The sequence below is a fragment of the Acanthopagrus latus genome, chromosome 13 (assembly GCF_904848185.1).
Source record: "Acanthopagrus latus isolate v.2019 chromosome 13, fAcaLat1.1, whole genome shotgun sequence".
Lineage (NCBI taxonomy): Eukaryota > Metazoa > Chordata > Actinopteri > Spariformes > Sparidae > Acanthopagrus > Acanthopagrus latus.
This window is the reverse complement of record NC_051051.1, coordinates 2,402,108-2,414,979: the sequence shown is the minus strand read 5'-3', so window position 1 is coordinate 2,414,979 and position 12,872 is coordinate 2,402,108. Positions and strand designations below refer to the sequence as shown.

The 12,872-nt window shown below is 45.5% G+C and overlaps 1 protein-coding gene across 7 annotated transcripts in view; it reads left to right on the top strand.

Annotated features, from left to right (window-relative positions):
- The first annotated feature begins 803 nt into the window (after window positions 1–803).
- Window positions 804–12,872, top strand: part of ehbp1l1b (EH domain binding protein 1-like 1b) — a 25,920-nt gene continuing 13,851 nt past the window's right edge. Inside the window, exons 1-12 of one of the 7 annotated variants that reach the window (XM_037118686.1) lie at window positions 804–1,345; window positions 6,036–6,093; window positions 6,183–6,278; window positions 6,694–6,747; window positions 6,858–7,036; window positions 7,169–7,287; window positions 7,419–7,508; window positions 8,236–8,883; window positions 9,693–9,758; window positions 9,881–10,021; window positions 10,121–10,339; window positions 10,420–10,546. In XM_037118686.1, the coding sequence (XP_036974581.1) occupies window positions 1,242–1,345; window positions 6,036–6,093; window positions 6,183–6,278; window positions 6,694–6,747; window positions 6,858–7,036; window positions 7,169–7,287; window positions 7,419–7,508; window positions 8,236–8,883; window positions 9,693–9,758; window positions 9,881–10,021; window positions 10,121–10,339; window positions 10,420–10,546 (1,901 nt within the window). In that variant the 5' untranslated portion in view covers window positions 804–1,241. The remainder of the gene's footprint in view (window positions 1,346–6,035; window positions 6,094–6,182; window positions 6,279–6,693; window positions 6,748–6,857; window positions 7,037–7,168; window positions 7,288–7,418; window positions 7,509–8,235; window positions 8,884–9,692; window positions 9,759–9,880; window positions 10,022–10,120; window positions 10,340–10,419; window positions 10,547–12,872) is intronic. The other 6 variants (XM_037118687.1, XM_037118688.1, XM_037118689.1 and 3 more) reach the window with 6 other exon arrangements.

The following is a 12,872-nucleotide window of genomic DNA, read 5'->3' as shown; positions in this document are numbered from 1 at the left end:
GCCTAATATTGTAGTTTAAGGCTGCAGTTAGCTGGTTAGCTCTGCAGCTAGCAGCGTAGCGGTTGGTCTGGTGATATGCTGCCCCCTGTTTTGTTTGGAATATGATTCTGAAACTTACATAATGCACCTTTAAATCATAATCTCTGTTTGCAAGGAAGTTTGTTTTTAAAACTGAAGCCGTACGAGCTGCAGGTCGGCCGTCTGAACCTGAGTGTTGGACCGGCGCTGTAACTCTAGATCGGCTCTGAGTCATGAGAGAGTCGCTCCCCCTGCTGCTGCTGCTCCTCCACCCCAGCTGCCTCCGTCCATCCATCCATCCCTGCTCCCCCACCTAAAAATACCCTCCTGCTCTCACTGAGGAAAATCCCTTTGCCTCGACTTAGCCTGAACACACACACACACACACACACACACACACACACACACACACACACACACACACACACACACTGGCACACATCATGGAAACTATTCCTCTGTAACTCACACACACTTCTCTGCAGAGCGCTCGATGACGTTGACTCAGGAAGTGACATGAGTTTTAAAAACCCCATGAGCTCAGTTTATTATAAAACCCAACAATAAGTGTCAGTGTGTTTGTCAGAGGAGCCGCTCGCTGATTGGCTCCTCACACAGCTGATTAAGTGAAACAGTAATTGTCAGATAAGCTTGTTGCTGCAGTGACACAGACAGTCAGGATCAAAGTGCAGCCACTGTTACCTCACTGTCTCACCTATAAACCTTTGCATGCTGCTGCATCACTTTTGCATATCCTGTCTCTCTCTCTGAGGGGAGGGAGGGAGGGAGGACTCACTCTCCAGGCAGCTCTGACACAACACGGCTCGAGTCAGAGGTGCTGTCTGCTCGTGGATCCCTGCCAGAGAAGAACAGAACCACAGAGGAAGAGAAGAAGAAGAGGAAGAAGAAGAGAAGTTGTGAATGAAGGTTTGAAGTTCAGCCTCAGGTGTGAGTGACAGCAGGACTTCCTGTCTCTCTCCTCGACTCATGGCGACACTTCTTTATTTATTCATTTGAAGGTTTGAGGGTGATTCAACTTATTTCCCATGAGCGCGAGTCGCAGCTTGTGTGATCATCATCATCATCATCATCATCATCATCACCAGACGCACGCGGAGGAGAAGAAGGAGACCTTTTAAGGAGACAAGTTGGATTATTTGTGATTCGGAGAAGTTTCATTTTTTTCCTCTCCCTGTTGTGTAGAGGAGGAAGAAGAAGAAGCCATGACTTCTGTTTGGAAGAGACTGCAGCGAGTTGGCAAAAAGGCTTCGAAGTTTCAGTTTGTCGCTTCTTACCAGGAACTGTCTCTGGAGTGCACGAAGAAATGGTGAGTGTTCACATCCCGCCCGTCCTCCAGACATGAGGAGGTTGTGTCTGTGTGACACGCTCACAACACACGGAGGACATCTTTATTATTAGGTATAATAAAACTCCGCTAGGACCGCGTTCATGCTCGTGTTGCGTGACTTTCCGCTTCACTGTGCGGGATGAGGGCGGCTCTCATGTGTGTACATGTGCGGAGCTGCCGCGGGTTCGAGTCCCGACCCTTCCACCGAGAAGCAGCTGAGCAACACTCCTTTACTTAAAGGGGCATTATGTAGGAATTTTATTTAAAAGGTTAATTATTATCAGAACAGAACGCCAGGAGGTAAAATTAATGTGAAAGACTTATTGTGTAGAAGAGATGTCAGGTAGTTAGCATGCTAACAAGCTAGCACCAGTCCTGAAAATCTCTTTCAAGTGTGTAAGCGGCGTAAACACAAACACTCCCCTGGTAGTCAAGCTAGCTGCACGGCTAACTGAGCTAACAAGCTAACAGTAGCAACAGTCAGGGATGTATAAAAAGAGTACACCTAGCAGCAGTTAGCAGTTACAGTATGAATTCAAGATGGCCAACTCTTACATATTGCACTTTGAAGTTAAAGTAGCGTACCACATTGTAGAAATACTCAGTTACAAGGAAAAGTTCCAACTTAAAGGGGCTATATGTAAAAAATTATCTAAAACGTTAATTATTATCAACAGAATGTGAGGAAGTAAAAGTAATGTGAAAGACTTAAGTAGTCGCTAACAGGCTAGCACCGGGCCGAAAACCTCTTTCTCCCTGCAGTCCAAAGCTCCTGTGCAAACGGTGTAAACATGAACACTCCACTGATTGTCAAGCTAGCTGCACAGCTAACTGAGCTAACAAGCTAACAGTAGCAACGGTAAGGGATGTAAATAAACAGTATACCTAGCAGCAGAAGGTGCACTTTTAAGCTAAAGTAGCGTACCACAGTGTTAACATTAATGTTTATGATCATTGCCTATTAGCATCAAAATATAGGCCAATTTAAAGGGGCTATATATGAGAAGTAAACTAACTTTAAACTAAAATTATCAACAGAATGTGAATTGATAGCAGTTTTCACATCATAATGTCTATGTAATGTGTTGCAGAGATGTCAACTGAAGTTAGCATGCTAACAAGATAGCCACAGCCTGTCCAGTTCCAAAGCTTCTGTGCTAGCGCTGTAAACAAAGGTGTTACAGTTAACCTGTTGGAGGCTGAGCGCCATTCATTCCTATAAAAGGAATAAATGGTGACTTTCTGGCTATGAAATTATCTTCCACGTTGTGTAAAACATAATTTTAATACCACTGATACAGTAGCATTCAGTATAACAGATAAGCAAATGAAGGCCTTCACGGTCTCATAACATGAAACCATGACATGTTGTGCTGCTTCAAACCCACAAGCACTTCAGAATTTGATATTTTCTTTGATAGTATTTTGTTTGAATAACGTGAATCTGCAAATTAACCCGTGGCTTAAAATATTGTGGAGTAAAAAGGACAATACTATTTGCATCTGTATTTAGTCGAGAGGAAGTTTGAAATAGCAGAAAATGGAAAATACTGAAGTAGAAGACCTAAAAATACAGTAAATGTCCCTCACACAGCTGTGGAAAAGGTTGTGGTGGTATGTCAAGAGAGCGATCCATCAAGATCATTGATATTAACATGTGACACAATACTGACAGGAAGTTAAACAATCATTGTACAATTATTGATGTACGTTCAAAGTCAGTATTTAGTAATTCATCATTATCAGACAGCAGCAGACTCACTCGTCTCCTCACTGTTACTTTCAGAGATGCAGTCAGATCACTTGGCACATGTCGGGCTCGAGGTTTCCTCCTCCCTCTTGTGCAATTTCCTGTTTTACAAAAACATTTGGGAGGTGTCCAGGTGATGCAGCACGGCCTTCATACAGCTCTGACGCAACACTGAACAAAAACACCAACCTATTTAATTGTCACTTTGCGATTTCCTCTGACGTATCACAGAGAAGTTTCTGTATTATCTGTGCTAACTAACCCACGTTGCCTCTTCTTATCTGGGCAGATTACTCTGAAGTAAAGAATAATTGTGTAATCGTTCTGTCAGCAGCACGATAAGAAACACAGATTAGGTTTTTTTTTACCACAATGACTGAAAGCTCTCGTCAGTAGAGTTTGATCGGCAGCAGAGAGCTTGTGTTGTGTGGACACAGAGAAGAGACTCTGTGATTTAGAAAGAGTGACAACTCCCACATGATGAAATCAGAGTTTATGAGTCTTTAGTGCTGATGTTCAGTCAGAAACCACAGACAGGAGGAGGAGGACAGAGGAGGTAAACCCAACGTTTCAGTCGCTTTTACTGTCGGCTCGGTTCTGAAAATGAAATCTTCACAATGAAGTTTGTGTGATTAAAGTCTGAAGATCTCATCAGACAGCAGAGGCAGCAAAAGGAACTCTTTCTGCCTGGAGGAGTTGAAAATGTCTCACAAGTCACATGTTTGTGTACACAAAGTTGTGTGTGTGTGTGTTCGGGAGGGTTGTTCTAATTTAGTGTGATGATTTGAGACCTCTGGCTTTCTTCTCCCACACAGACTCGTTACTGAGACATATTTAGACTTCGCAGCAGATGATGTGCGACTGAAGCTGCTGGAAGTGAAACTCTTAAATCATTCTGATGAGACGTTCAATTGTTGACATGAACAATAAAGTCATTTCGTAAGGTGTGTGTTTATGCGCCCCGAAGCACTTAATCGGATTAAAGCCTTTTTTTGACAGAGCGAAGTGGTTCTGCCTGTTGTGAAGCCGCTAATCTTAAACAGAAGATTAATAAATTTAATAAAACTTTATTGAGAAAATTCAGGGAGCGATAGTTTGCGTTTCTGGTTCGGTGGATTCCTCCTTGTTTGAACTTGTTGTTTCGAAGACTTTAGACCGCTGAGGCATTTAACAAAACTTCTTAAAGTCTTAAAGGTGCATAACTTTTTAATAGTACAGGCCTATAAATGTAGAAGCAAAACTCTTGACACAAGATATAGCAGTTTGCAAGTAGAGATTTTGACGCACTACAAAGCCAGAAACAGGCTTGTATTTTGAGTTTTGAGAACAAAAAGAGCGCATTGTTCATCTAGAAGTCCTAAAGTTCAGTAATATAAGACTCTACAACCAAAACTGTCACTGAAAAGGTTACAAAGTGCACCTTTAAGATGTCCGACAAAAGAGTGAATGTATCAGTGAAAGACCAGTTCTGTTTCTCTATCTCCAGGTTTCTGTCACCTGATGTCCTGATTAGCAGAGAGAAATGTGAGTTGTTTATGGAAATCAGCAAATCCTGGAGAACGATAGTCGACTGTTTCCTCCCAGGTCATCAGATACCGTCGCTAAATTTGTTTGACTGGTTTGTATTTGCTGATCTGGGTTTGATCTGTAAATATCTTTCTCTGGAATCAGTTATTTTACCTTCGAATTGAACGTTACAATCAGCAAATCCTGCATAGTTTGCCTGTAAATCTACATTTTTGGAATTACAAATGAATCACATGGAAACAGAAGAGGAGAGAATCATCCTCTGAGTCTGAGTGTTACTGTTTTGGATCTGACTTGCTGTTTTTGGCAGATAAACTCTTGAAACTCAGACCGACAGCCGACAGCAGGCCTATGAAGCCTGTGAGGTTGTATTTGCATGATAGCGCGGCTGCATGAACAAGATAAATCCTGCAGAAGTTCTGTCGGATGAAAGGAACGAAAACACAAGAGGACAAAGATAAGAAGGGTCGACGCGTTGTACATGACAGCAGTGAGACAGAGACTGTATGGTGCAACAGACTAAACACGATAATTAGAAACATCAGTATCTTTACAATAACACATTTAGGAACATGAGAAATGTTTATTGATCATCTCGTCAGCTGTGGCATAAAAACCATCGTCATGGTCGTTTCGTTTTCATGTTCTGAACCGTTCTGTAGTCACTGTTCCTTTGTCGTTCGTTGTTCCTCTATCAGGTTGTATCTGACGCCTCGCCTGACCTCCTGACACAGTTCATTTAAACTCAGACACGCGCACACACACACACACACACACGTGCACACACACACACGTGCACACACACACACACACACACACGCACTTGATCCACTGAAACACTGAAGCCTGAGACACATAAACTGTTACATCCGGATATGTAGAGTTGAGGAGTGTGAGGGTTTTAGTATGTGCTTCAGGATGTGTGTGTGTGTGCGTGTGTGTGTGTGCGTGTGTGTGTGTGTTCCTGTCAGGAGGCACGCCTCACATTCAGATACTGTCTGGTCACGTGACTGCACAGCTTCCAGTTTCACTTCCTGTTCTGCATGGGCCTGAGAAAACACAATGAAGCTGACACACAAACCTTGTACACACACACAGCCATACATAGTAAATGCACACACACACACACGCACACACACACACACATATTGTGTAGCTTTATTACAAAAATACAAACATGTTAATACGATGTGCAACACTCACATGTCACATGTCTTTGACTTCATGTGATCATTATTCAGCAGCGACGGTCTTGAGACCTTTAGTTAAACTCTCCTCGTCCATTTTGTTTGGAGACATCTTTTAAATAAAGTTTGAACATGGTGACGTTTTAATTTTCCGTCTGCCGAGACGTCACTCTGTGTTTTCTTCTGTGTTTCTGTGTTTCTACAGGCAACCAGACAAGCTGCGGGTGGTTTGGACCAGGAGGAACCGACGCATGTGCTCCAAGGTGAAACCACTAAAACGCCACACATACACACATACACACACACACACACACACACACACTCGATCTCACTGTGTTGCTTGTGTGTGCAGCTCCACAGCTGGCAGCCTGGAATCAAGAACCCCTACAAGGGGATGGTGGTGTGGCCCGTCCCAGAGAACATCGACATCTCTGTGACGCTCTTCAAGGTACCAGAACCAGAACCAGAGTCAGAATAAACAGCTGGAGGATCAATACAAACATCATCACGCTGCAGCAAAGTGAAAACCTTCAGTCCAGAGTTCTTATTGATCCCAAACTTATAGCTTTACAATAAAGCAACATGAAATAAATGATTTAATGGAAGATCACATGACGCAAAGCCCGTCAGCATTTTAAGCTTCTTACTAATTACCACTTAGAGAGGGTGAGACCACGTTCATCCTCGGACTCTGTCTTCGTTTTTATCTCAACTACACATCAGTAAAGTTTTGTGAGTGTGTCTTGCTCGGTTCTGACGCTGTTAGACTAAAACCACAGACAGACAGACAGACAGACATAAACACAGAGACTGCAGTCAAAAGTTTTACTGGTAATAATGTTTGTTTGTTCTCATGTCCTCAGGAGGTCAACGCTGATGAGTTTGAGGACAAAGAGTGGACGTTTGTCATCGAGGGTGTGAGTATCTCCCGTCTGTTTGACTTACAAGAGTTTCCAAAGCAGCAAAACGAACCCAAATAAATTACTTTCTTGATAAAACCTCCTTCGGTTCTGTCCGTCACCTGCAGGAGAACAAAGGGCATCGTAAGGTGCTGGCATCGGCCGACATCAACCTGAAGCGGTTCGCCAGTCCGACGCCGACGCAGACCGACCTGACGCTGAAGCTGAAGCCGCTGTCGGTCAAAGTGGTGGAGGCCACTCTCAAGCTGTCGCTGTCGTGCGTCTTCGTGCGCGAGGGGAAAGCGACGTGAGTCAGTTTTACCGCTCTGGTGGCGTTTATTGTTGGAGGCAGATAAATGAAGCCTCAGCAGTTTAATGTTGTTTGTCATGAGGAGTGTTTCCTGTGTTTCCAGTGAGATGATGAATGTTTGTTCCTCAGCGATGAAGACATGCAGAGTCTGGCCAGTCTGATGAGCGTCAAACCCGCTGACATCGGCAACCTGGATGACTTCAATGAGAGTGACGAAGAGGAGGAGAAGAAGTCCGTCACTGCCACAGGTGAACTGTCAGACGCTGCGTCTTCTCCGCTGACCTTCACTCAGTTGTTTCCTCTGACATTTCCTTTTCCTTTTTCCTCTCCTATCCTCGTCACCTTCTTCTGCTTCACTCTTCTTCTCTGGCTGCTGCAGTCGCTCCTCACACTCTAACTCGCCCGAATCGCCCAGCTCCCCCGCCGCCCGACAAGAGAAACTCCACCGGACTCTCTTCATCGTCCTCAGGTAGCTTCCTCCTGTCTTTTTCTTTTCACTCGCTGCTGCTGCTGATGTTTTCTCTCCCCGAGGCCTGAACAGACTCTCCCTCTCGTCCTGTCTGTTGTTGAGAGGCTCAGTTTGTGTAACAGAATTTCACACATTTGTTCTGCATACCGAAAAATGTCTCATCTGGACATCAGGCGCTGCTGAGAGTCATGTGATGGTGCTGCAACACGGGACATAGAGATCGTTGTGTCCATCGTGACAGTAACTCTGATTTCAGACGGCTTGTAATGTAATGTAACTGTAATTGACTCCCATGTTTTAGTTGAAAACATCTGACTGAGCATGCAGCACTCATGACTTTCTTCCTCTTTGTCACTGAACTGACAAAACACAACATGTCGTATTTTAAAATAAGTGCAACTCTGCAAACTGAGCTGCTGATTCACAGTGTGAGGTGAACAGAGTAAAAAGATCAGGAGCGTCCCGAAGCCGTCCGTAGTTTCAGTTTCAGTTTTTTTCCAACCGTCGCCCCTCAGACGAGCTTCATGTTGTGTTTGTTTGAGTCACGTGATTAACAGATGATCCTCATCTCACCGTGTGGCGACATGAGGATCCCAGCAGTCCTGTGATTCTGATCCTCATTTCATTTTCACTCTCAGTTCATGATCTTTTCTTTCTGTCTTTTCCATCATTTCTCTCCACTCATGCTGATCCATCCTCCCGTCCTTCCATCCATTTGTCCATCCAGCCTGTGAAGGGGATGGCGTCCTCTCCCGCCCCCCTCTGCCTCTCGCTCCACGCCCCTCGCCCCGTCGCAGCCGACACCCCTTCAACACCACGACCACCCCTGTCCAGTCAGAGATCCAGCCGTCTCCCGGCCCGTCCCCTCAGCCCTCACCCAGATCTAAGCACAAAAAATCAGCCAGCTCTGTTCTACCTGAGGTTCTGGCCTCTCCTGAGCCGGATCCTCACAGCTCCCCGGTCCCTCCCTCAGTCCAGAACGCCTCCTCTGTCCCGCCTCTCTCTGATGTGCCTCCTGCAAATCCTCCATCCCCCAAATCCTCCGAGCCTTTTCCCCAAATCACCCCCCCGTCCCTTCAGCCTCCACCTGCCAAATTCTCTGAATCTGCGTCTTCTTCACCTGCCTCTGAAATCACCTCCTCAGCTCCCGATCATATGATGCCCAAGAGTCTCATAACATCGTCCTCCACGGCTCCACAAAAGACATCTCTGACTGTGTCCACTAATCTGACCCATAAAACCATCCTGTCCACGTCCTCCTCTCCCCATCAGCCCTCCCCGTCCTCCGAGCCTCCGTCAGCTCAGCCTCCTCTCACCCGGAGCCTCTCACAGCCTCCATCTCTGCCCAGAATCTTCCAGTCGGGCTCAGGAAAAGGTACAAACGGGGCTGGAAGAGAGAGTCGGGCATGCTGCATGGTTCAGATTTAACTGATTCCTCGTGTGTGATGTTCTGCTTTAACTTCATTTTCCACATGATTTAAAAATAGTATGTACAGTGCAACTTATGGCTCGATGTGAGGAGGATTTATACACGATCAGTTTGAGTTCAACATGAGAACTTTGTGTCAGAACTGAAGGCAACAACATTCCTGTGAACTGAATTTATTTACTTTAAAGTTAGGCTGGTCTAAATTCAAACAATCCTGAGTATCGTCCCCCCATATCCCACTGGGGATCGATCAAAATTGTTTTTTTAATTAGAGTCGATAATTATGATGGAATATTTTCATCAGTGAAATAATTTGTGAAGTTTTTTGTATTTTGCTCGAGCATTTCATGAGGCAAACATTTAGAAGATAAGCAGAATAATTAACTTATTATTTAGTAGATTCAGATATTCAGATATTTGGCAGCTTGTTTTTAAATTAATTTACTTTACTGGGAATCTGACAGAAAAAAAAAACAAAAAACAAAAGAAAGAAACACAGAAACACAGATTCTGTTTATAAGAAAGATTCAGAATATCAGATCTAATAACTGATCAGTCGCTACATTAAATTAGATAAAAGTCTGTCGACTATTCCGAACAGTACATACATCATTAGGAGATCTTTGAAAGTGAGCTCCTCTGTGGTCAAACTCAGAGAACTGCCTGTTAGAAAGCTCCGCTGTTCCCCTTTCACACTTACATTGTTTTTCTCTTCTTCCTCTTTTACTTCATCACTCCTCCTCACCTCGCCTCAGTTCCTGTTTCACACCAGCGGCGCCCCCTGGAGGCTCAAACGTCAGATGATCCAGCTTCAGTCTCCGGTTCGTCTCTGCTTCAGCTGTCTGAAGAGATGCCAGTCTTCTTCTTCTTCTTCTTCTTCTTCATCTTCTTCTTCTTCTTCTCTTGTCTTATCTCCTCTGTCGTCCTCTCTCCTCTCTGACAGGCCGTTCTCACACTTTCAGACCTCAGATCGTTAAGTCCATCGCCCGTCCCACCTCCCCCTCTCCTTTCTCCGTCGATGCTCCTCTTCCTCTTGTGTCGACGCCTCCCGTCCCCAAATCTCAGCCGTCTACCTCAGAGTCAGGTAACCTTCTCTTTCTTCTCTCTGCCTCATTCTTCATTCTGCTTCATATAATCTCTCATCTTTCCCGTTTTCCCTGTGCGTCCTCTCTGCTGTCCTCAGGTGCTCAGGGGGCGTGGCTTACCTCAGGTGCTGACATCACCCCTGTACCTCTGTTAAGCAGTCCGGACCTTGATGCTCTGTGCGACCCCGTTGCTCCGGCCCTCGCCGCCTCCCTCCCTCGCTCCTCCCCTCCTCACTCTTCTTATTCCACCTCCGTTTTATTCTCCTCTCCTCGTCCTCAGCTCCTCGTCTCTCCCTCTGCTCCACCTGCTCCGCCAGGTACATCAGCTGGTGATAAACTTTCCTCTCTCACCCACGGTGTAGGATTCATCGTCTGACCTGACTTTTGCTCTTCGTAGGCTCGACGTTCCCCTTCAGCCAAGCAGACAAGGAGACAGCTGTGAGCCCCGGTTCAGTCCAGATCAGACCGGCCCAGGATTCAAAGGCAGCCATCACAGAAAACAAAGCTGGACCAGCGAGGATCAGGTGAGGTTGTGTGTTCAGTGTCTAAATCTAGGTTGCTTGGTTTGGCTGCGCGAGTAAAGAATGTGTGAGCAGACCACAGAAGAAGAAGAAGAGGCGCCGTGAAGGCCGGTGGAGCCGCGGAGAAACAATGTGGATCACAAAATGTGTCAGAATCACAGTGTGGGTCAGAAAGTTCAGAGTCTTCTCGCTATTGTTGTGTTGAGAAGAAACAGACTCGTGAAAATGTAAATGTAGAGCGCACATCTCTAAATCTGAGACTTAAGACTAGGTATAATTACATAAAGGAATAGTTCAACATCGTGGGAAACGTTTGCTTTCTTACTGAGAGTTACATCAGAAGATCAATAACACTCTCATGCCTGTCTGTTAAAGGTATAACAGGAAATATTTCTATCAAAATTTCTATTAAAGCCCAGAAAAGTCTCTGAGTTTAATCAAGAGTGAGGGAACATAACGTGATTCAAACTTTAGACAATAATTCCCAAAACTTAAAAGTACAATCAGTCTGAATTGTCTGAGCAGTTTGTAAACACAACAGAATTATAGCTGAGTGTTGATTCTCATTCCCGGGACATCAAATATCGACATTTATAGTTGGTAAAGCGTCCGGAGCAGCAACAAAATAAGACAATCAGACAGTCCAGGCCGACGGCTGCAGCGTCCCTGCAGATACGAGACACTAACACGCATTTCCTTCCCGTTCCAGTCTCAGTCTCCGTCCCTGTTTCCATCTTGTCACGTCTTCTGTGCCTGATGATACTGGAAACAGATTAACTGAGGAGACCAGGCTAACTGTGCCCCCTGTTTCCAGTCTTTATGCTAAGCTAAGCTAACCGCTGGTGTTAGCTTCAGACATGAGAGTGGTATCAATCTTCTCCTCTGATTGTGAGCAAGAAAGCAAATAAGCATTCTTCTCTAAATGTCAAACTATTCTTATTGTTATTATACTTTAATATGGAGACACTGTGTCCACGCTGTGACAATAAGGATGTTTGGACATCAGTGTATCTTTCCTCTGAGTGGATCACTGATCACTTATTCCTCCTTTAATCCTTTTCTCTTTGATTTTATATTCTAACTTTGCACAACAAACCTCCAACAATGATCCTGAGCTAACCCACCTGAGAGCTGACGGAGGCGAACCTGCCTCGGCTCGCTGACACGTGTGTGTTTTAGTAACTCTTCAGTTTGTTGATCGAGGATCGAGGCCTGCGTCGATCCTCAGGTGCTGAAGGCGTGACGGCTGCTTTGTTCTCGGTGTCTCCTGGATGCTAACGTGTGCTAACAGCTGCAGAGTGTTTTGCACGCTGCCTCTCGTTGCACTGACCTTCCAGCACACGTCCGGCTGTGTGATCTGTCTAATCACCTCCTGCACGCTCAGCTTGAACTCTCACCCGCCCGTGTCTCGAGGCTGACCTCCAGTATTTCTGTCCCCAGTCCGGCCCATTCACGCTCAGAGCTGATTGTAGCCCCGCCCCCTCCGTGGCCTTTCTCCTGCGGTGAGAGCTCCGCCCCTCAGCAGCCCTCCACCTCTGTTGTGGCGGCGTTTATCACGCCCAAACAGCCAAACGATTTGAAAAAGCCAACCAATGAGAGTATGATTAGCACTTTAAAGACCGATAAGCCGCCGCTGGCACAGCCCGAGCCCGATCCTGACTTTGACGACATCGTCTTCGAGTCGTTTAACCAGAGACACGAATCGGGCGGCTTGTTTCTGGAAGACGATGACTCTAAGACGGAAACTATCAAACGGTGTCCTCCAGGGTGAGTATTTATGTTCGTAGATAAAAATCCAGATCCAGGTTTCAAAATGTGAAGTGAAAGTGCTGATGATGGTGAAACACACACACAGATTCAGGATTAAGGAGTTATTGTTTATCTGTTCTGCAGTCTTGAACAGAAAACCAATCAAAAGGCCTCTGGAGAAAAGCTGCAGGTAACGGGAGCAGCGATGGAGAAGGAGGTGATGGAGAAGGAGGTGATGGTGAAGGCAGAGCAGGAGAAACAGAAGGACAAAGAAATCCTTAAAAAAGAGGAGGAGGAAAAGAGGAGGAAGGAGGAAGAGATGAGAAAACATGAGGAGGAGAAGAAGAGGTTGTTAGAGGAGGAGAAGAAGAGATTCTTACAGGAGGAGGAGGAGGTCAAGAAGGAGAGGGAGAGGAGGAAACGCGAGGAGGAGAGACTCCTGAAGGAGAGGAGAGACAAACAGGAGAAGCTAAGGGAGGAGGAGGAGAAGAGGAAGCAGGAGGAGGAAGAGAGGAGGAAACAAGAAGAGCAGAGGAGACTCCTAGAGGTGGAGGAGGAAAAGGAGAAACTCAAGAGGGAG